The 20630-nt window shown below is 40.2% G+C and overlaps 1 protein-coding gene across 1 annotated transcript in view; it reads right to left on the reverse strand.

The window, feature by feature from the left end:
- Positions 1-20630, reverse strand: part of LOC148879417 (GPCR-type G protein 1-like) — a 111286-nt gene that overhangs the window by 7624 nt on the left and 83032 nt on the right. Inside the window, exons 8-10 of the mRNA XM_088960945.1 lie at positions 12062-12154; positions 11408-11434; positions 11155-11241 (exon numbers count right to left, since the gene is read on the reverse strand). Coding sequence (XP_088817071.1) covers positions 11155-11241; positions 11408-11434; positions 12062-12154 — 207 coding nt within the window. The remainder of the gene's footprint in view (positions 1-11154; positions 11242-11407; positions 11435-12061; positions 12155-20630) is intronic.

The raw sequence follows: 20630 nt of genomic DNA on the forward strand, positions 1-20630 counted from the left end.
ACCCGTGAGGAAGTACCAAAAATTATCCAAGATTTTCAGCGGATGGTCTTTACCCAATTTCAAGCCGAGATTCAAATATTTCAGTCAAACAATGCAAAAGAGTTTTTTCATAGTGACCTCACGGAGTTCTTTGCTTCACATGGCTCTCTTCATCGGAGCTCTTGTGCCCATACGCCACAACAAAATGGTGTGGCTGAACGGAAGAACTGACACCTCCTTGAACTGGCACTGGGTTTACTACTCCACATGAATGTTCCCAAACGTTTTTGGCTTGAGGCTGTCCTTTGTTCTACATACCTCATTAACCGAATGCCCTCTCGTTGGTTAGAGTACAAAGCCCCACATCAGCTTCTCTTTCCTAAGGCACCTCTTCTTTCTATCCCTCCTCGTGTTTTTGGTTGTCGGTGCTTTGTCCTAAACCTTTCTCTCACCCGGGGGAAATTGGACTCTTGTGCTATCCCGTGCATATTTCTTGGCTAATTCTCTCAGAAAGGGTATCGTTGCTTTGATCCTGTTTCTCGGAGATTCTATGTCTCCATGGATGTTACCTTTCTTGAAGATGAGCCCTTCTTTCCTGTTTCTCCTCAGGGGGAGTGTAGGCATGAGGAGAAACTGGTTCAGCTTCCTCCTCTTCCTAATCCTTCTTCTTCTCCACCTTCTCTTCCTGATCCTCCACCTTTCCGTGTCTTTTCTCGTCGTCATAAAGGCCAACCAAGTTCAAGAGCTGTGGAGAATTCAGAAGCTGTACCTCAAGTGCCATCAAACTCCTTGGGGGAACATCATACTCTCTCAGGTAACTTGACTCCCCATGATAGTCCTGACCTCCCTGTTGCTAATGATCTTGACCTTCCTATTGCTCACAGGAAAGGTGTTAGGTTGTGTACCACTAAACACCCCATTTCCAACTTTGTCTCCTATGAGAACATCTCACCTTCATTTCGTGCCTTCCTTACCTCCATTGACAGTATCCCTATTCCTAAGAATGTGGCAGAAGCTCTCTCAGTACCAGAATGGACAAATGCCATGAAAGAAGAAATTGATGCTCTTCATAAGAATGGCACGTGGGAACTTGTTGATCTCCCTAAGGGTAAGGCTCCAGTTGGATGTAAATGGGTGTTCACTGTTAAGCATGGGGCTGATGGAATTGTAGAGAGGTATAAAGCTCGTTTAGTGGCAAAGGGTTTTACTCAAGTATATGGAGTTGATTATGCATAAACCTTTGCCCCTATTGCCAAAATGAACTCTATTAGAGTACTTTTCTCTCTTGCTGCCAATCTGAATTGGGATCTACATCAGCTCGACATCAAGAATGCCTTCTTAAATGGTGACCTTGAAGAGGAAGTTTATATGGTTCAACCCCCGGGTTTTTTGGCTCAAGGAAGTGAACAGAAAGTATGCAAGTTAAAGAAGTCTTTATATGGGCTGAAGCAATCACCAAGAGCTTGGTTTAGAAGATTTCATACTACAGTTCAGTAGAGGGGATACAAGCAATGTCAATCAGATCACACACTGTTTGTAAAAAGGGTAGAAGGTAAAATGGCTGCCCTAATAGTATATGTGGATGACATAATTGTTACTGGTGACTGGGAGGATGAAATTCAAAGTTTGAAGGGCTCCCTTGTCACTCAGTTCGAAGTGAAAGATCTAGGACCTGCCAAATACTTCCTTGGAATTGAGGTTGCCCGATCAAAAAAGGGTATCTTCATCTCCCAAAGGAAATATGTCCTAGACTTGCTTAAGGACACTGGAAAGATTGGGGTTAAACCAGCTGACTCTCCCATTGACCCCAACCATAAGTTAAGTGACAGCCAAGGTGAACCTCTTAAGGATGTGAAGAAATTTTAGAGGCTTGTAGGAAGATTGTTGTACCTCTCTATGACTCGTCCAGACATAGCATATGTTGTTGGTGTCCTTAGCCAGTTCAATGCACCTAGGTCCACTCATCTTGAAGGAGCGGAGAAAATACTACGGTATCTTAAGAAGTTCCCGGGTGCTGGCTTACTATTCCAGAAACATGGACATTTGAGAGTTGAAATTTACACAGGTGCAGATTGGGCTAGATCTCAAAGTGACAGAAGGTCTACTAGTGGTTACTGCACCTTTGTTGGAGGGAACCTTGTTACTTGGAGGAGTAAGAAGCAAACCGTGGTAGCTAGATCCAGTGCTGAAGCTGAGTACCGTGCAATGGCATACGGAGTAGTCGAAGGTATGTGGATAAAGAATCTATTGGGAGAGTTGGGTTTTGCAGTTGACAAACCCATGACTCTTCTCTGTGACAACAAGGTAGCTATAAGTATCGCTGCCAACCCGGTACTACATGATAGAACAAAGCACATTGAAGTTGACAAGCACTTTATCAGAGAGAAAATCATCATAGGCGAAGTATGCACTCCATACATCAGCTCTGAAGACTAACTAGCAGACATCTTTACAAAAGGGCTAAATCATTCCAGACACCAAGGTCTCTGTGACAAGTTGGGCATGATTGATATCTATGCTCCAACTTGAGGGGGAGTGTTGACAGGTGTATTATATGTACTATACGCAGGTTTAGTGCCTGCAGGGGTATTTTTGTAATTTTGTAGTCTTTTTGTGTTGTACGGCCAGTATAGTATAAATACAAATGCTTCACTCGCATGAAGCAGTTCTTTTGAGGCCTTAAGTCTGCAACCTCTTCTCTCTTCTTCTTCTTCTTCTTTTCTGCTCAACAATGGTAGTAACACATTGCTTCCAAACAATTTTTTATGCCTTCTGAAAATCAAACTCAAATAGTTCCTATTCAACCCTGTTATTGTATTTATACATAGAATCAATGGAATCCTAGTTTTTGGTGTTGATTCCATGTCTTTATACATCCTTGAGGTCATTTTGGAAAATTATTGCCAATAATTTCCACTTCGTACCTGTTATTTTGTAAATAAAATCTTTGGATAGTATGAACATGCTATTCTAAGTATCCATTTTCTACCTAGCACACATCACATAAAAAAGAACTGGAATAACTAGTAACTTGCAAAATGCAGAAAAGAATGCACAATTTGCAAAATTCAGAGCTTTGCAATAGAATGAGTTAAAACAAAATTTAAACTCAAAAAATGTAAATGGTTGTAATAGATCAACCAGAATAATCTATTACACAACATATTTAACTTCATGTTTGAAATGAATATTTAGCTAGCTCAAAGTGGTAACCATGTAAGTTAGGCGGGTAATAACACTGTTACTCCACATATCTACAATATTGTCACCAACTTATATTATAATACTTTTCTCATACTCTACAATGCTGGTAGTGTTCACTAGGGAATATGTTGATGCCAGTAAAATTTCATGACACTACCCATGGAAGTGGAAATGGAAATATGTTGTGGAAACTCTCTCTTATATCCACAGTGTTTGTAGTGTTCACTGGGGAGTATGTCGACTCTGTTAAATTTATGTTACTACCGATGAAAATGGAAATATGTTGTGGAAATATTAGGAAAATTAGGGACATTTTAAACCTCAAAGAAGAAGCGCACACCAAAAGTCTTTGCATGGGCAAAGTATTAGCACTATACAAAGTGTTCCCAAGTACACCCACCTTAGATAACCCATCAACCTACATGTTAGGTTACTTGGGAATCCATCTTAGGCTATGATGAAACAGGGATAACAAGTCTCTAGCTTCTTCCAAGAAATAAGCTAATCTTCAAGGACTGCAATTCCTCTCCCTTAGCCAACTAATAGTGTTTGCCAAATCACCCACAGTGGCTAAAGAAGAGAGGTTCATCTGTTTAGATATCTGAAAAGCAATTAAGACAGTGAAAACTTCAGATTTTGTGAAGTCAGCAATACCTATGCCACTAAAAGCTCACAAAATATTACCATCCCTCTGCTAAAGCACCCCATCAATACCTGCCTCACCAGGATTTCCAAAAGAGCTGCCATCAAACATCAATCTCATCTCAACTTCCTCTGTACTGAACGAAAAAAGTGGATTTTCAAGGTCTTTTTCGTTTTCAGTACAAGGAAGAGAGGTAAAATCCTTTGGGCATGTATCATAGAATCTATGTTGTGGTGTGTTTGGGAAGAAAGAATGCAAGATTTTTAGGAAATCCTCTGTCTCCTTTCTTATTCACACTAGTTGTTGATGCTTTTAGTACTCTTATCAGAAGCAAACAGGGCTGGGTCAATAAGAGGGTGGAGAATAGGTAGAGATAGAATTCTAGTTACTCATCTTCACTGTGTATATGACGTTATAATATTTTGTGAGGTTAGTAATTTGATGAAGGTGGAAATCTGAAGAATCTAATAATTCTTTTATAGAGGGCTTCAATTCTGAAAATCAATTTTGAGAAGAGTTGTGGGGTGGAGACAAACACGAATAGAGGGGAGATGGAGTCTACTGCAACCTGTTTAGATTGCACTTGGTCGCAGTGGCCTTATCTAGGACTTCCCCTAGGTGCTAACCCAAAGGAAAGTAGGTTTTGGAACCCTGTGGTGGAAAAGTTTGAAAAACGATTGGCAGCATGGAAGATAAACTATGTATCTTTGGGGGGGGGGGGGGAGGAGAAACTTTGATTAAAGTAACATTAGCCAACCTGCCAATCTACTTCTTGTAAGTCTTTAGGATACCTAACAGGGAGGCTAAGAGGTTAGAAAAATTGATAGGGATTTGTCATGGGAGCCTGGGGAAGAGAAAAAATATCACTTGATTAGTGGGAAATGGTGATCCAAAGTAAAATAGAAGGGGGCTTAGGGTTAGGGAATGTAGTAAGAACGAAGCTCTTCTAGGCAAATGGATTTGGAGGCGACCTTTAGAAAGAGAGGTTATGGCATGAAATGGTGAATGGTATCCACAGCTGTTTTTAATCCGGTTGCGATGCTAGGGTATCCCAAAGGGCTTTGCCCACAACACATTGGGAGGAAATTTCTAGCACTCTCCCTAAATTCCTCAACTTTGTAAGGTATGGCATATGCTTTGGAAATTCAGTCCTCTTTTGGGAAGATGTTTGGGTGGGTACTCAACCCCTAAAAGACCATTTCCCTTCCCTCCGTTCTATCTTCCTCTTTAAAAAGAAACTTGTCTCAAGGTTCCTTCCCCTTGGTTCTCCTGTTGACTTTGAACTGGGACTTTGGGTTTCGTAGAGGTTTAAGGGATGATGAATCTACTTGTGTTTTTGAGTTTTTGCTTCTTCTAGAGTTTGTATTTTTTGGTCCCCCTAGACCTGATAAAAGAATTTGGACTCTAATTCCGAGTGGCTCCTTCACTTGTGCCTCTTTCTTTAAATCCCTTGTTCCACCCTTTCTTCTTGGGTTTTCCTTGTTAAAGAAATCTGGTCAAGGCCAATTCCTCTTAAAATAATTGTTTTTTTTTGGGAAGCTTATTTTGGTAAGATCAATACTTTGGAAAACCTGCAAAAGAAGAGAACTTATTTGTGTTTGTCCCCAAACTGGTGTATTTTGTGTAAAGTGAAGAGTGAGGAACGAGCTTAGGATCTCAAAAAGGTTTCTGTCAAGGTTGTTATTGCAATTAATTACTGAATGATGCCCCCCCCCCCCTCCACTTTATCTCAAGCTGAATTTTGATGATTGCAGATTAGGCAATCCTAGGAGCTCTGGGGTTGTAAGGGCCAAAAAATAATGCAGGTCACATTATGGCTATTTTTTCAGAGCCCATAGCAGTGGGGGATTCAACAAGAGCAGAATTAATAGCAGTTCTTTTGGGTCTATGAAGGGAAAAATCCCCAAACTACAAAAACGTCATTATTGAGGGATTCATTCAAAAGTTGACTTAGATAGTTGCAGAACAATCTGGAGGGTTCATTTTTCTAAAGAGACATGCTAAGAAAGATCAAGGAGCTGATTAGGAATCTATGTATTACCTTTCAGTAGGTACCTAGACCTGCTAAGAGTTTGGTAGTGAGGGCTTGCAAAACAAGGGGCATAAAGATTAGTGGAGGGCATGAAGCTGGTAGACTGTATTACCTTGATGGAGGTGGTTCGACAACAGCCCTTCAGACATCTCTTTCTCCTCTTCAGTGGCATTGCAGACTTGGTCATCCGTCTCTTAAAGCTCTTCAGTTACTTGTTCCATCGTTGAGTCATCTTTCTACTTTGAATTGTGAGTCGTGTCAGTTTGGGAAACATCATCGTGTTTAGTCCTAGAGTTGATAGTTGTATGTCGAGTCCTTTTTCTTTAGTCCATTCGAACATCTGGGGTCCAAATAGAATAGTGTCTTATAATGGTTACAAGTATTTTGTAATTTTTGTTGATGATTATTCAAAGATAACATGGCTTTACCTTATGAAAGAAAGGAGTGAATTGTTTTCTATCTTCCAAAAATTTTATGCTGAGTTCCGCAATCAATTTGGTGTACACATTAAAATTCTTCGTTTTGATAATGGCCACAAGTATTTTTAAACACCATTTCAATAGTATTTGGAAAAACATGGCATTATCCATCAAATCTCGTGTACCTACATCCCTCAACAAAATGGGGTGGTTGATAGAAAAAACTGTCACCTTTTGGAAATTGCTCGGTCCCTCTTACATCATATGAATGCTCCCAAACACTTTTGGAGTGGTGTTGTGCTTACATCTTGCTTCCTTATTAACCGCATGCCCATGTCTATCCTTGAAGTTCAATCTCCATTCTCCATTTTGTTTCCTACTTTGTCTCCTTTTCCTCTTACTCCCAGAGTTTTTGGGTGTGTGTGTGTTTTGTTCATAATCTTGGGCCTGGAATGGACAAGTTAGATGCTCGATCCACTAAGTGTATCTTCCTTAGCTATTCTAGACTCAAAAAGGGTATATTATAATCCCAGTTCCCGACATTCTTTTGTGTGTCCTGATGTTAAAATCTTTGAGTTTGTTCATTTTTTTCTCTAGGTCGGGTGTTTCTTTTCTTCCATCACTATCATCTCCTCTTCCAATTCCTGTTGAGGACCCCATTCCTCTTGTCCTAGTTGTGACAAAATCTTTGCCTCCAATGCAACTTCCTGCTAAACGACCACCCATCCGACAAGTGTATACGCATTCTCAGGTACTGGCTCCTCCTCTAGCTTCATCACCATCAACAGATCCGACAGTTGTTCCCACTCCTTGTTTCTGACCTTGATCTTCCCATTGCTTTGTGGAAAGGTAAACGCAGTTGCACTCTTCACCCCATCTCCAATTATGTTTCTATATCTCACCTTTTGGCTTCCCATCGCTAGTTTGTTTCTATGTTATCCTTTGTCTCTGTTCCAAAGGATGTCCAGGAAACTCTCACTTCTCCAAGGTGGTGCCAAGCAATGGAGGAAGAACTTTCGGCCCTGGCTTGTACTCATACGTGGGACCTCACCACTCTTCCGCCTGGCAAGCATGTTGTAGGCTATAAGTGGGTGTACACTGTTAAATATTTGCCTGATGGGAGTGTTGAACGGTTGAAATCTCGGTTAGTTTCCAAAGGTTATTCACAATTGTATGGTATTGATTACACAAACACCTTTTCCCTTGTTGCCAAAATTGGTTCCATTCGTGTTTTGATCTCTGTTGCTGCTATGTATGATTGGCCCTTGTTTCAGCTTGACATCAAGAACGCCTTCTTACATGGTGATCTCCTTAAGGAAGTGTACATGGAGAAACCACTAGCGTTTGTTGCTTAGGGGGAGGGTGATAAGGTATGTAGATTTAAGAAGGCTATTTATGGGTTCAAACAATCCCCCCATGCATGGTTTGGTAGATTTAGTGAAGTGGTGAAGAAGTTTGGCATGAAATAGGGCCAAGTTGACCATTTTGTATTCAACTATGAGTCTAGTGCTGGGAATATCCTATTGGTGGTATATGTAGATGATATTATTATCACTGGCAATGATAAACTAGGGATTAACAAGTTGAAGACTTACTTGCATAATCACTTCTAGACAAAGGATCTTGGAAAATTAAGATAATTCTTAGGGATAGAAGTAGCGAGGTCCAAGAATGGTATTAATCTATGCCAGAGGAAATATGTCCTTGATCTGCTAGAGGAAACGAGATTATTAGGAGCTGGACCAGCTGAAACACCCATGGAACTGAATGTCAAGTTGAGTAGTGATGCAGGTGAAGAGTTTGAAGATCTTGGAAGGTATAGAAGGTTGGTAGGTAAGCTGAATTACCTAACAATCACTCGACCCAATATCCCATTTGCAGTTAGTGTAGTGAGCCAATTTATGTAGAATCCTTGAATTTCACATTGGGAGGCGGTTCTAAGGATTGTGCGGTACTTGAAGGAAGCTCCAGGTCGTGGTTTGTTATATAAGAGTGGAGGAAGTCTTGACTCTTGAGATGGAGGGATACACAGATGCTGATTGGGCTGGTTCCATATTTGACAGAAGGCCCACTACAGGGTATTGCACTTTCTTGGTGGCAACTTAGTGAATGGAAGAGTAAGAAGCAAATTGTGGTAGCAAGAAGCAGTGCAGAGGCTGAATATAGAGCCATGGAACACACAACATGTGAGCTAGTGTGGTTGAAGCATCTCCTAGAGGAAATGGGGTACTTGATTGACACTCCTATGAAGCTATATTGTGATAATCAAGCTGCAATTCATATCTCCTCTATAGGAAACTATGGACCCCACATTAAGAGTAGTCGTGTGACACCCTGAGATGTACTTAGATTTAATTGATTAGGATCAGCTTTCCTAGTAGGATAAGTTTTATTCTATCTTATCTAGGATTAGTTTTATTTTAATTTTATCTTTTATTGCCAATGTAAGCATTAAAGTTCTTTTACAATTAGGAAATTATGTAAATAAATTAAGGAGTGGGGTGGCTGTTTTAAGCACTCCAACCATTCTCTTCTTTCAAAGCTTCTCCCACGAGTGCCCCTTCTCTATTTCTCTTCTTCTCTTCTTCTCTTTTTTCTTCTGTTCAAAACCTAAAGATCTCTGTAGTCTTGTACGACTACTTCCTCTAATCCGGTATTTCATGAAAGAACGAAGCATATAGAAGTCGATTGCCATTTTGTACGTGAGAAGGTGCTCAATGGAGTGATAAGTACAACATATGTGAACATAGGAAATCAATGGGCAGATCTTTTTACCAAGGGATTGAGTTGGGGAAGAGTGGACTACATAAGTACAACATATGTGACATATACTCACCAGCTTGAGGGGGAGTGTTAGAGTCGGCTGTAGAAGGGTAGTATAGGCTTTTTACATTAAGTTATATGTTAAATGTAATTATGCGTAGATCTTAAGTTAGCTGATGTGTTTCTCACTTAAGTGAGGGCATAAGAGTAATTCTGTTTTGTTTAGAAAGATATAAATAAAGTCTGGCCAACTAGAGAAGAGACTTTTTCTTTCTAGTTCGACTAGAACAGTTATTATTATTATTATTATTATTATTATTATTATCTGAAATCGTACGGACACTACATCTGAATTTTATCAAGTCTATTACAATAGGAAACTAACACTGAACAGATATAGGACTTTTAAAACTGAACTCAGTAGAAACTGACTTGCATTAGGAAATACTTATAATAGGAAACTAACACTGACTTATAATAGAAAACTGAACTCAATTAGACTACTAATTAAGACTTTTAATAGGACTTTTAAAAAATTTTAAACAGATATAGATCGACAGAAACTGGACTAAACAAATGGACTGCATTTTCTTCTTCATTCCTCTTTCTCCTTTATATACTTCTATGAAATTTTGGATGCTTCCTTTACTCAATGAAGCTTCAGCAATATTTTCAATATATAAGGGATGTACTGCACCATACATCCCTTATGTATGATGCAAGATCTGGTGTAGCCATATCCCTTCAAGAGTCTGTTTCTTTGTCGGGAAGCTTGTCTTCAGAGATTAAACACATGTGACCTCCTTCAGAAAAAAGAATCTGGGGAGACTCTGTATCTCTCCTTTTTTTTGGATCAATAACTCTGTATCTCTCCTCATGTTTGCTTATTATGTCTAAGTGAGGGTGAATCAACCAATCACATTCTTCTTCATTGCAAATTCACTCAAAACATATGGTTTCATTTCTTGAGAATGGCTGGATTTAATTGGGTTATTTCTGAGCATATTATGGATTTCTTACATCAGTCGCAAGGTTTAGACCTAAGCAAAAGAGGTAAAGTCTATTGGCAAACTGTGCTTCATGCAGTAATGTGGGGTGCTTGGGAGGAAAGAAACAAACACCTGTTTGGTAATAAATTCAGGCCCCTCGAAGAGTTAATTTCAGACATCACTTACCTTTGCAACCTCTGGGTTGTTAATTCAGATCTGTTTAAAGGTCTCTCAGTCAATCAGTCAATGGCCTTAACAGAGATGCTCACATGTATCTGTTTCTCCCACACCCTCAACAAGCAATCCAGAGACAGCCTGCTGTTCTCAGTAAAGGAGTGGTGACCATAAGCTTTGATGGAAGCGCATCAGGCAATCCTGGCCCAGATGGCATAGGAGGCATTTTAAGGGATGAGAGGGGTAACATCTGCTGGACCTTCAGTGGTCCAATTGGATTGGCTTACTCTACAAAGGCTGAAGTGATGACTGCTTTCACAGGAATCAGAATAGTAAAAAACCTGGGAATTCAGAACTTAATCATTGCAGGTGAATCAGAAAATACTATAAAATGGTTAAGGGACAAGGAGGGGGGGACCTTGGAGATTGAGCCACTACCTGGCTGAGGCTAGGGACTCCCTGGACTGCTTAAATCACATAGCAGATGGTCTAGCCAAATGTGGTGTTCTATAGGAGTTTTTGTATAGTGACAGACTTCTTCCTCTGTAAACCTTTGGGGTTCTCCCCTTGTTTTGTACATCCTTTAATGTACTGTTTCATTTTCTAATGAAATATGGTTAAATTTTGCTCAAAAAAAAAGGGATGTACTGCATCAGTTAGCTGAGGCTAGCCTATTGATTAAAGGATTCATGTATAAAGTGTAAAAGTTGACACTTAATATGTCTGATAAAATTTTTTGACAGCTACTGATAAAAAAACTTGCAAAATGTGGAAAGATAAAATTAAATTTTATAATATATATAGTAATGAGCTTGTAACATATAGAAAGGGCACATTTTGCCAACATGTTTTTCTTTTTTTTTTCTGAATTAGTTTGAGAAGATATAAATGAAGCCATTTAATGAAAAGAATTTGTGTGCTGAAAGTTATTAACTAAGTAGTCATATGCACCTGAGACAATAGTGCAGCATCTATGCCAATATCAAAGAACTGTAATAATATGCTGATCATCATTGTCACAGGATCAACAGACCCAGCCTGCAAAAGAAAGGAAAATTTAGGAAATTAAATGCATGAGCTGGTTATTTAATATAACAAATATTGTTAAAGCAAAAACGGAAGTTATGTTAGAGAAATTTTTGGAACTTAAATACAAAGTGAACAAGTACAACTAAATGCAGAAAAATTCATGAAATAAGCGCACCTGTTTGAAAACAACACTCTGCAAAGACTGCATAACACAGCATAATCAATCAGGAACCTTTTCTCAAGGTATTAACTGAACATAATGAAACAAATAAAGATAAAAGAACAAAGAAACAGCACATGGGTACATCTTCACATGTTAAATGACACATACAAAAGCTAAGTACAAGAAAATTTTCAACATGATCAAACACATAATGTTGATTCAGTCATGGGCTGCAGAAGAAGGCAAGTGGGGCATGCAAGCTAGATTTGGGGAAACAGTTCCATAAAGATCCAGTGAACCATGATAACAACAACAACAACAATAATAATAATAAAAGATCCAGTGATACAGTAAGCCTTTCTGGACTATGTTCTTGCATACAATGCTTTGGCCCTAGATGGAGGAAATTAATTGTAGTTGGTCGTATATCCTCATCCTGTTACTCTATTATTATCAACAAAACATCTAAAGGATTTTTTTCCATGGCCAAAAAAAACTACAAGATATTCAGATAGAGGTTGATAAAGTCCAAACTAGTTTCCAAGAAACAATGAAAACAGGGTGCAATTTTAAATGTCCCAGAAAAAATTTCCATTATATTCAAAAGAACACCATTCACGAATGGAAGACTTGATATGATTTCCAGTCCAAAAACAACCTAAATACCTTTATCATCTTATAGACACAATAGGCAGAGAGGGCATAACCCAGTAGGTTCTGTAAGTGGCCTCTCCAGGTTCGGGAATATGCAGCAGCTTCCTGACAAAAAGAAAAAGGGTTAGCAACTGGACATCTAACAGCTAAAATAACAGATTATATCATAAATTTAATGATGCAGTCCGATCAGATGATGATACCTTGACATAATAAATCCATCTCACTGAAAGGGGGAAGAAAGCTTGGCATTTGCTTTTGAGAACTAAAACAAAGTTATGCATCCAAGGAATCAAAACATAAAGAAAAAAATATCACTTCTTCCAGCCCCAACACCCACAGTCCCTAATAAAAAACTGTAACAAACAACACTGTGTACCATACAGAGAAGATGAATGAAAAAGGGGTGGCAAAGGTGGCCAGCCCAGCAGGCCCAGCATGGAGCTAGGGCCACATGAGCCTTGGTTTTTTATGACGCCAGTCTAGTACAACCCAATCACACTGGAAATCCAGTCAAATCCAGGTTGGATGGGACAGGAGATGTCAAGGCCTCACACACCAGCTTGTATATCCGCAGTTCTAATACATTACAGACAGTTTTCACAAATGTCATCGGGGTTCAAGCTTTCCCAAATGCCATTTCTATTTAAGATAGTTTTTCTATTTTACCCAAAACTAAATCATCATCATCATCAAGCCATGCCCCAACTATATGGGGTTGACTATTTCACCCAAAACTTAATGAAAATATAAAAAAAAATATATATGCAAATACTGGATACAATTACCTGAACATAGATATTCTATTTACAGTAGAAGAGAGTAGACTAAAGGAGGCCTCGTCTTCGGGTCCAGCGGCAAAAAGCAGGGGTGGAGGATGCTGAGGTGGGAATCCAAAGTTCAAACAAAAAGGTACCAGGACTAAATTCTTCTTCCAGGTAGGGTATTCGTACTCCATAAGGAAGTCATAGAGGATCACTGGAGACTGAACAGGGAGAGTCCAGGGAGGGATGAGCAACAGATCTGTGAAAGTAATCAGAGGATTAATACATTGGCAGGAGACTCCCCACTAAAATCCCAAGTTGGGCAATTAGTAGGCTTCCAAACATCAGAACAGGAAAAGACAAATTACTCGTCTAGTGTGGAGGTGTCTTCCCCTCATCAAGAACCAGCTATTTTTGTCAATTCGGTTTTAAGTTCTAACCTTTGCTGTGCTTGAAACTTTTTTCAGGATCCAGGGAAGCCTCTAAGCTGCAAGCTGAAAATAGGGTAAAAACAAAGTTGGGGAGGGTGAAAAGAGAGACCTTGAATAGGAGGGTGAAAAAACTTTGCTCGGGTGTATAGGTTGAACCAAGACATTGCGGCTGTGAACCAAGAACTCTCTCCATCTACTAATCCGTTCTTTTGACTGGTATTTGGGAGAGGTTTTTTGTTCTCTTTGTATGCAGCTAGACGCCTCCACCAAATCTGCAATCTTTGTTCAGCACCTCTTTTTTCAGCCTTCCCAGAGGAAGAGGTAAGATCTTATGGAGATGTTCCAGAGCTGCAATCCTTTGGCAGCTATGGGAGGAAAGGAATGACAGGTTATTCAAGGTCTAGTTCCAAGATAGAAGAGTCATCATTGATCTCATCACTGTGTGAGTGGCACACTTGGTGAAGTCTTTAAACCTGTTCAACGCCTTTACCTTTGATGATATCCTCAGAAATTGGGGGCTGATAGCTAATTTGGCCATTTCCAGAATCACTATCCAACCAAGCTGGGTTCTGCCGCCACGACTATTAATCAAGCTAAACTTTGATGGCTACAGCAGAGGCAACCCGAGTCTATCTGGCATTAAGAGAGTCTTTAGAATCATGATGAGAGTATAATTGAACTTTATTCTGGACCTACAGGCCATGGAAATGCAGTTAGAGCAGAAATCCTAGCAGTGTTACAATGATTAAAGCTTCTAAAGAGAAACAACTACACCAATATCATTATTGAAGCCTTGAAGGGGATTCAAAAGTGGTGACGGAGTGGGTATAAAATGAAGAAAAGTGCCTATGGCAGTATAGCCATTTTGTGAGAGAGATCAATGAGTTAAAATGAGGCAGAGTTGTTGCTGTTCAGTGGGTTTACAGAGCTGCCAATAGATTGGCAGATGGGTTAGCAAGACAAGGGGTAGAAAGAAAGAATCTATTCTGGGGGGGATGGGATTTCTACTTGATGTACTGTTTTTCTGATTAGAACAAATTTGGGTTTGGCCATCTCAACCTCTGGGATGGCAGGTCCCTTGTATTTTAATCTTTATCTTTTAATAAAACTATACTGTTGTTAGAGAATACCAACCTATTCAAGGACCTCACCTAACAGCTTAAGCTTTTAGGTTGAATGATTCTTAGAGATGGTATCAAAGCCATTTTGTCCAAGTGGTCTAGTGTTTGATCCTCGTTACCCCCATTATAATTAAATAAGTTTCAGCACAAGGTATGGGTGGGCCTATGTTTGTTCACGGTTCAAGCCCAGTGGGCTTTCGTGTAAGGGGCGTGTTAGAGAATATCAACCTATTCAAGGACCTCACCTAACAGCATAAGCTTTTAGGTTGAATGGTTCTTAGAGATTTTTTTTTTTTCAATTTGATACAGAATCTACTATACTTTTTTTTTTTCATTTGCATTTAGGTACATTAGGAATCTGCTATACCATATGTTTGGGTATACACTGTTTAAGTGGATATACTTAACAGTGTATACCCACTTACCGCTCTAATACTAATACTAACAGAATTCTAGTGCAGATCAGAATTTTATCAACTGTTCTTCATTAAAAAAAAAACTTGTTTGAAATTCATTTTTGAATTTTAACATGCTCCTTGCCACGTCTGTGAGAGTTCCTTCACAATAATGCATGCATTTGTGTTCTTTTGACTTTAAAAATACCTTTTTTGAAGCCTGACTTTTAAAATAGTTTGGTTTTGTACTTGTCATGTGAATATAAGTTGAGACAACGCATATCAGCTTAGCAATATAATATTGGCAAATAGCAAGATGATCATCACTTCAAACAAATCAGAACTTGAAATGCTACATTATAAGGTGTCTTCCAACCAAAATACTTTAAATATTTTTTTATAAGTAAAAGTTCATTAAAAATCAAAAAGGGGTAGTACAATCTGATGGGTGACAAGTCATCACCCTAATAGAACGCAATCTGAAAATCAGAACGCGTTTTCCACATTACATAATTGAATACCCAGAACCTCCCCTAACTTAATCCCCAGATCCTCCTTATCAGCTTGCCTAAATTCTGGGAGGACCAACCAAGACCAAGTCTTCCACAGATCTGCTAACAACAGCTACCATCCAAACCCTACTGCATGCTCTGCCCTCAAATGTTCTTCTGTTACTCTCCTTCCATATGTTCCGAACTATAGCAAGAGGGCTGCAGCTCCAATTCAGTTTCGCCTTCTTACTTCCGCCCGACTTAGGCCGCGAAGCAAAGATATCTGCAACTGAAAACTGGGTGATATCCAAAAACCCCAAACATAGTAGTAAATATTCGCCACATGAAGCTAGCAACCTTGCAGGTGATAAATAATGACTGACATTTTACCATCAGAACTGTGACTTCTCAGAAAATTTTGTACCATCTCCCTTTTTCTTCCATCCGTGAATCCTCTCATGTTCCAAGAAATCAACTTCATCTTCTCTCCCTCCCCCCTCTGCCTGCAACCCCTTCACTCCTCATCAGCCTTCCCTACTTCCTTCCCTTCCCCTTCCCCACCGGCAACCCTTTTAAATTGTTCCTCCCTTCTGTTTCTTTCGAATTGATCTATGGCCTTTCTGACTACCTCTTCTCCTCCCAGGAAGAATAAACCGAAAGACTTGCCGACCTCTACCTGTCTCCCTACCAACTTGTCTATATCCATTTGCTTCTTCCAAGTGGGGTTTCACTTCTTTCATTTCCACTTTCACTCTCTACCAGAGTATTACTTAAACCTTCCCCTGTCTCCCACACCTTGACTTCATTCTTCCCCACATTTCCCTTCTTACCTTTCTTGGACCTCTTCCTTTTGTTATAAGCTCTATTACTCTCCCCCCATTCTCTTCCTCTTCAAGCTAGGCCTACCTACCCCTGGGCCAATGGAAGCCTTCCATGTCACTGCTACATCATCAATCACACTTTCTTTATTCAGAGGAGAAGCCAAGGGTGGAGAACTTGACTGAGGGGGCAAAGAGGGGGTCGGAGATAGAGGGGTTGCACTTACCTCACTATGCTTCCTATCCTCTGATCAATGTGGACTAACTGCAACTCGGTTAGAGAGTGATGATCAATGTGGACCGATAAAGTTCAGATCCGTATACCTGCTAGTTTTCAAAATAACAGAGAAGAAAAGATAAAGAAGATAGAGGGAGAGAAAAGAGAGAGGAAGAGAGGAGAAGAGTGAAGAAAGAAAGGCTGGTTCGAACTAGAGAGAGAAAAATTGCTCTCTCTAGTCGACCAGGTTATATTTATACCTTTCTATATCAAAAACATATTGACTCTTGTACCCCTACTTAAGTATGGGACACATCACTTAACATTACACCTCTTACTGAACAAGTGAACATAAACAAAAAGACTAACCTGCCCCTATATAGTCGACACTAACACTCCCCCTCAAGCTGGTGAGTATATATCATATAATCCCAGCTTGTTACATATGTAGTCCACCCTCGCCTGGCTCAACCCTTTGGTGAACAAATCTGCCCATTGACTTCCTGTGTTAACATATGTTGTACTTATTACTCCACTAAGAACCTTCTCTCTCACAAAGTGACAATCAACTTATATGTGTTTTGTTCACTCATGAAAAACTAGGTTAGCAGAGATGTTGATTACAGCTTGGTTGTCACAATAGCTTCATTGGTGTGTCAATTGAGTACCCCATCTCCTATCGAAGGTTTTTCAACCACACCAATTCACAAGTTGTATGTGCCATGGCTCTATATTCAGCTTCTGCATTGCTTCTTGCCACCTTTGTCTGCTTCTTACTCTTTCATGTCACCAAATTATCCCCAAGAAAGATACAATAATCTGTAGTGGATTTTCTGTCAAATACAGATCCAGCCCAATCAACATTAGTGTATCCTTCTATTTCAAGTTTTCCCCCACTCTTGTATATAAGGCCACAACCAAAAGCTCCCTTCAAGTGCCTCACAATCCTTAGAACTGCATCCCAATGTGGAACCCAAGGATTCTGCATAAGCTGACTCACCACACTAACCGCAAATGAAATATCTGGCCAAGTAATGGTTAGGTAGTTTAGCTCACCAACCAACCTTCAATACCTTCCTAGATCTTTAAACTCCTCACCTGTATCACTACTCAACTTAACATCTGATAGAATTCATGTCTGCCTTAGAGTCCGGCCTGACTGAGTTCAGTTATGTAGAAGAAGAAAAGGTGATAGAGAGAGAGAGAGAGAGAGAGAGAGAGAGAAAGAGAGAAGAGAGAATTCTGGTCCGAACTGAAAGAGTCAACTTGACTTCTCCCAGTCGGCCAGTAAGTATTTATATTATTATTAAAACATAACTGAAAAGACCTATGTGCCCTTACTTAAGTTAAGAGCACTTGTTCCAACACAACCTTACAGATCAGCAACATTAATCAAGGTATAAAGACAGAAATACCCCTACGCTAACACTCTCCCTCAAGCTGGTGAGTATGTATCATATACTCCCAGCTTGTTACATATGTAGTCTACTCTTCCCCGACTCAAGCCTTTTGTAAATAAGTCAGCCCACTGATTTCCTGTATTAACATGTGTTGTCTAGCTCTCCATTCAACACCTTCTCCCTCACAAAGTGACAGTCAACCTCAATGTGCTTGGTCCTTTCATGAAACACTAGATAGAGGAAATATGAACTGCAGCCTGATTATCACAATAGAGCTTCATTGGAGTGTTAATGTTGTACCCTACTTCCTGTAGAAGGTTCCTTAACCACACTAATTCACAAGCGGTGTGCGCCATAGCCCTATATTCTGCTTCTGCACTACTTCTTGCCACAACCGTCTGCTTCTTACTTTTCCATGTTACTAGGTTACCTCCCAAAATTGTGCAATAGCCTATAGTAGACCGCCTATCAGACATAGACCCGGCCCAATCAGCATCAGAATACCCTTCTATTTCAAGTTTTCCCCCACTCTTGTACATCAAACCGCGACCCGGAGCCCCTTTTAGATACTTCACAATTCTCAAAACTGCATTCCAATGAGGAATCAGAGGTTTTTGCTTGAACTGACTTACCACACTAACTACAAATGAGATGTCTGGTTTGGTGATGGTTAGGTAGTTCAGTTTGCCCACAAGTCATCGGTATTTGCCAAGTCTTCAAACACTTCACCCATATCACTGCTTAGCTTGGTATTTGTGTCCATGGGTGTGTCAGCTGGTTTGGCACCCAACATGCTTGTTTCTTCCAGCAAATCAAGCACATACTTCCTCTGGCACAGGTTAATCCCATACTTGGATCTCGCTACCTCTATCCCCAATAAGTATTTCAGTTTACCCAGATCCTTTGTCTGAAAGTGATCCTGCAGATAAGTCTTCAGCCTGTCAATACCAATGTTATCATTCCCAGTAATAACAATATCATCTACATACACCACTAACAGTATTTTTCCTCTTGGAGAGTCATGACTAAATACAGAATGGTCAACTTTGCACTGTTTCATACCAAACTTCTTTACCACCTCACTAAACCTACCAAACCATACTCGAGACTGTTTAAGCCCATATATAGCCTTCCATAGTCTGCACACCTTACCATCCTCCCCCTAAGCAACAAACCCTGGAGGTTGCTCCATGTAGACCTCCTCGAGTAAGTCACCATGCAAAAAGGCATTCTTGATATCAAGCTGATATAGTGGTCGAGTGGCTGCGAGAGAGATCACAACAAGAACTGACCCTATCTTAGCAACCGGTGAGAAGGTCTCTATGTAGTCAATACTATAGGTTTGGGAGTACCCTTTTGCAACTAATCGCGCTTTCAGACGTTCAACACTACCATCAAGCAGATACTTAACCGTATAAACCCATTTACAACCAACAGCTTGCTTCCCAGGAGGAAGAGCAGTGAGGCCCCAAGTATGATTATGATGAAGGGATGAGAGTTCTTCTTCCACGGCACGACACCACCCTGGAGAGGCAAGGGCTTCCTAGACATCTTTAGGAACAATAACTGATGATAACAAGGTAACAAACTGGCGATGGGAAGTGGAAAGGTGAGTAAGAGAAACATAATTAGAAATGGGATGAAGGGTGCAAGTACATTTACCTTTTCGCAAAGCAATGGGTAGATCAAGCTCAGATGCTAAGTGAAGGTCTGGTGCCAGATCCGTCGACGGAGATGTAGTTGGAGTAGTAGCTGGTGCGCATGGGCGATGTGTATACACATGACAGATAGGTGTGCGTTCAATAGGTGGTGGCACCGGAGGCAAGGATTTGGTCACGACTGGAACAAAGAAATGAGGATCAACAACGGGAAGTGGAAGAGGAGGTGAGGAGGAAGAAGCATCACCAGACCCCAAAAAGAATGGAGTAGACTCAAAGAAACTGACATCAGCACACACAAAGGACCGTCGAGAACCAGGATGGTAACACCTATACCCTTTCTGGGTCCGAGAATAGCCAAGGAATCTGCACTTGAGAGAACAGGCATCGAACTTGTGGGAAACAAGACCTGAAATGGAGAATGACCAAAAACTCTCGGCGTAAAAGGGAACGGAGACAAAGTGGGAAACAAGACCTGAAATGGAGAATGACCATCAAGGATGAACGTGGGCATCCGATTAATCAGAAAACAAGAGGTAAGCACTGCATCACTCCAAAAGGGTTTGAGAACATGCATGTGATGCATTAGGGATCTTGCTGTTTCAAGGAGATGGCGATTCTTTCTTTTAGCCACCACGTTTTGTTGTGGGGTGTAAGTACACGAGGTCTGATGTATAATGCCGTGTTGGTCCAGGTATTCCTGAAATGATTTGGATAAATATTTGCGGCCATTATCAGAACAAAAAACTTTGATGTGGGTACCAAATTGGTTACGAATCTCAGCATAAAATTTTTGGAAAATGGTAAACAATTCACTTCTTTCTTTCATTAAATAGAGCCACGTCATCCTTGAAAAATCATCCACAAAAATGACAAAATACCTGTATCCATTATATGACATCACTTTATAAGGACCCCAAACATCTGAATGAACTAAAGAAAAAGGACTCGACACACGGTTATCAACCCTAGAACTAAAGGGAACACGATGGTGTTTCCCAAACTGATACGACTCACAATCCAAAACAGAAAGCTGACTCAAGGACGGGACCAAGGACTTCAAGACTTTTAGCGATGGTGACCAAATCGACAGTGCCACTAGAGAGGAGAAAGAGATGACTGGAGAGATGTTGAGGTTCTACCACCACCACCGTCAAGATAATACAGTCCACCTGCTTCTTACCCTCCACCAATCTTCATCCCCGTCTTGAGATCCTGAAAAACACACATAGAAGGATAAAAGGTGTTAGCATAGGGGTATTTCTATCTTTATACCTTGATTGATG

The sequence above is a fragment of the Nelumbo lutea genome, chromosome 1 (genome assembly GCF_056320005.1).
Source record: "Nelumbo lutea isolate HS-2025 chromosome 1, American lotus-T2T, whole genome shotgun sequence".
NCBI classification, from domain to species: domain Eukaryota; kingdom Viridiplantae; phylum Streptophyta; class Magnoliopsida; order Proteales; family Nelumbonaceae; genus Nelumbo; species Nelumbo lutea.